The following is a 3548-nucleotide window of genomic DNA, read 5'->3' as shown; positions in this document are numbered from 1 at the left end:
AAGAAAAAAAAAAAAAAAAAAAAAAATAAACAGAACAAAGACCAGGCAAAAAAATAAAAAGAACAAAAAAACATCGACATAGGCAACGAGGTCACCCGACACGAAAAATGATTGCATCATGCAGCTTGGGCAACGGACACGCTCATCCGCATTTGGGTGGACGACACCGCCGCGCTCGCAAACGGGGACGCGCCAACCACAGCAACAACCACAGCAACCACATCAGCACGTGCGTATCAGCCACGGTCGCAGCCCAGTACCAACACCAGCAGCAGCACCAACACGCCAGCGAGCAGGGCTGTGAGTGGTGGTGGACCGACAACGACACCCACATCGTCGGCGTCGGCGTCATCATCATCGCATATCCACACGGCAAGCGGCGCGCCCGCACCATCACCGTACACGTCCACACCTGCTTCCACACCTGCATCAACGCACCCGCAAGGCAGCGGCGGCGTTCGCATGGCGACGCCTGCTGCTGGTGGTACACACACGCAATCGTACGCAACACCGCCCCCTGCAAGCACGGCCACAAGCACGGGCCCACCCTCCACGGCTGCGGCCACAGCGTCAGGAACGACACCAACAGCACCTGGACAGACACCACAGTCAACACCTGGACAGACACCACAGTCAACACAGCAGCAGCAGCAGTCGTCACATGATGGACAGCCGCCCGCAAAGCGCCCAAACACGTGCTTGCATGAGTGTGAGAGAATAGTGTGCGTGTGTGTGTGGGTGTGTGTGGGTGTGTGGGTGTGTGTGGGTGCGTGTGGGTGTACTCTGAAACTTGTTTCATGCTCAGAGGTTGGCGTGCGTCTTTTCGATTTGTAGTAAATGAAAGTGATGGCAAGGAAGCAACCTTTTTTTCTAACTGACCAACCCCTGCGCACAATAGCAAGGGCATGCATGCAAACACCAGCACGCCACAGGAAGCAACCACACGTTCACACATATGTCAACGCAGACGCGTGTGCATTGATTGAGTGCATCACGCACGCCGTGTGTGCAACTTTTACATCGCTTCCATCATACACGGGTGGATATTTTCGAATGTTCTGTCACACTGTGTCAAAGGTAAGTAAGTTGTTGCACTTGCCTCCTCACACACACACACACACACACACACACACACACACACACACACACACTCTCTCTCTCTCTCTCTCTCTCTCTCTCTCTCTCACACACACACACACACACACACACACACACACACACACACACACACTTACACACGCTTGCACACAAACACACACGCACGCACACACACACTCTCTCTCTCACACACACACAACCACCCACACCGCCCTCGCGGCAAAACAACTTGAGAGCCTAGGTACCATGCTGCTGCGTGTCAGCAGCATCAACAATGCACGTGTAGTCGTTGCAGTGGGGCAGTCGCAGCCTCTGCTCGTAGTCCCGCGCCCACTCGTGCAAGAGGGTCATGTTCTTCTCCCCGCGCTTCTTCCTGCTCACGTGCTCATTGGACTGCACCGTCTGCGCCACCTGCACATCCTCCGCAAACGTCATGCCGAGGAACGACGCCAGCGTCTGCATGGTGGACGGCTCGATGGTGCCGCTCCAGTTGATTTCCATGTGCTGCAGATGTGGTCGCGACTGTAGCAGCGCCTGCCACTGGCACTCCACCTCGTCCACGGACCAGAGGTACTGCTGGAAGCTGTTGAGGCTGTTCCACACGTCCCCCGATGGCGCTGGGCAGCGCGCCGCCCTGTCCAGCGGGCACAGGCAGTAGTGGCACTGCTGCTGACACGGCCCACCGCGCTTGGGCATGTAGCTGTAGGCGGTGTCGAACCGGTTGCGGCGCAGGCGCACAAACCGCACGCGGTCGCCCAAGATGTCTGCCAGCGCAGGCAGCATGCCGAGGATGATTTGGTGGCCGGCAGCAAAGTAGGTGTGCGCGCCGAGGTTGTCCAGCGCTCGTTGCATAAAGGGCACTTTGTGGTCGGCGACGTACTCCAGAGCACGCTGGCACCAGTCGTCGTGGAAGGGCAGCTGCTGCACGAGTGCCTTGTCGGCTTCCTGCTCATGCACGATGACGTACCCTCGCGGTACGCGCCCAAACACCGTGCGCCACGTCGACAGCTGCCCAAGGAAGGTGGTGCCCGTGTGGCCGTTGCTGACCACAAACACAAACGTGCCGTTGCCATCGTATTTTCTGGACGCAGGGAACGCCTCGCCTTCTGCCTCGCAGAACGGGGCGTCGATGCGATCCACCAGGTCGCCGAGACGCGGTCGCTTCTTGCGCTTCCTTCTTGGCTCTTCGTCCCCCGTTTCTGATGATGGAAGGACGACGAGGACGACGAGGAGGACGACAAGGGGCAGAAACGTGTGAGACGTATTCCCGCAACTGTACTCGACTTACACCAGGCACGTGTGTTCGTGCATTTGAACAAACGCCAACACAAGTGCACTCAGTGCATGTGCACACACACACGCGCGCGCACGCACGCAACACCCACACACACACACACACGCACGCGACACACACACAGAGACACAGCCACACACAAACACACAAAAACACACACAAACACACAACACTACAACGCACACGAACACACGCAAATACACACGCACCTTTGCTGCAGCGGCAAGTGGTGCAGGATGGAATGAAGCCGTTGACGCAGCGGTTCTTCATCGCGGGTTGGCACCCGTGCGAGCAGCCCTCACAGATAAACTCATCTGGGCAGATGCAATGAAAGTGCTGTCCTCTTGTGTTCAGAGCCGGAAACGTGTTCTCTGCGCAGACACCATGAACCGCTTCCACAGTTGGCGCCAACAGCGCCACCGCAGCCACCGCCACGGCGGCAACACACACCACAAGAGCTGTACCCACGCCTGATTCCCGCCACCAACGTGCCTTGCAGTGCAAGCGATTCCGTCGCATCTTCCCAGCTCCCTCCTTCAGCAAGCCCATCAAGGACGCCCATTCACTGCGTCCCGTTACAGCGTGCAGCGGTCGTGTTGAGTGTGTGTTGCGTCGGTAGGTGCGTAGGTGCCTCCCCTTGAGTTCAACGCGCGTTGTTTGTCAGAGGTCGAGGATGGGTAGGGAAATTTTGCTGTGTTTTCAGTATATTTTCAGCACAGCTTGGTGGTGGGTGACACGGAGGAGCGACAAACTGGGTTCACGCCCACCACGATGCAGTGTGCTGCGGCCGTGGAGTGGTTGTGGCTGTGGGGTGTGTATGTGGCGTGGTTGGTGGGCTTGGCATTGCTTGATGCACCTTGGGGCAGACAGAACGCGCGCTCATGGCATGTTTTGTCGTGTTGTCGTTGTTGCTGTTGTGTGTGTGTGTGTGTGTGTGTGTGTGTGTGTGTGTGTGTGTCGTCCTCAACGTATGCGGGTTCGCTACCAACCGATTTATTGCTGACTGACCTGTACTCTACACTAAGACCTTGGCTAACACTTTGAAGCTGTTTGAACACGTACGCAGCCGGACCTCCCTCTGAGAAGCATAATCGACACGGTTTAGCGTATGGTAGATAAGAAGCGGGGAAATTAACCGACCGTATCAGCCACCGGA

The 3548-nt window shown here is 57.0% G+C and overlaps 2 protein-coding genes across 2 annotated transcripts in view; one reads left to right on the top strand and one right to left on the bottom strand.

The window, feature by feature from the left end:
- The window catches only part of PTSG_08393 (uncharacterized protein), a gene marked incomplete at its 3' end in the record, with an annotated part of 3822 nt that extends 3157 nt beyond the window's left edge, over window positions 1-665 (top strand). The window contains exon 7 of the mRNA XM_004990586.1: window positions 446-665. Within this exon, the coding sequence (XP_004990643.1) occupies window positions 446-665 (220 nt within the window). The remainder of the gene's footprint in view (window positions 1-445) is intronic.
- Window positions 666-1196: 531 nt separating this feature from the next.
- On the bottom strand, window positions 1197-3069 carry PTSG_08392 (uncharacterized protein). Its single transcript, XM_004990585.1, has 2 exons — window positions 2602-3069; window positions 1197-2297 (listed from the first exon to the last, which is right to left on the bottom strand). Exons 1-2 carry the CDS (start codon window positions 2939-2941, stop codon window positions 1336-1338), a joined length of 1302 nt encoding a protein of 433 aa, XP_004990642.1. The 5' UTR covers window positions 2942-3069; the 3' UTR covers window positions 1197-1335.
- Window positions 3070-3548: the final 479 nt, after the last annotated feature.

The sequence above is a fragment of the Salpingoeca rosetta genome (genome assembly GCF_000188695.1).
Source record: "Salpingoeca rosetta unplaced genomic scaffold supercont1.23, whole genome shotgun sequence".
Classification (NCBI taxonomy): Eukaryota; class Choanoflagellata; order Craspedida; family Salpingoecidae; genus Salpingoeca; species Salpingoeca rosetta.
This window is presented reverse-complemented; position numbering and strand designations above follow the sequence as displayed.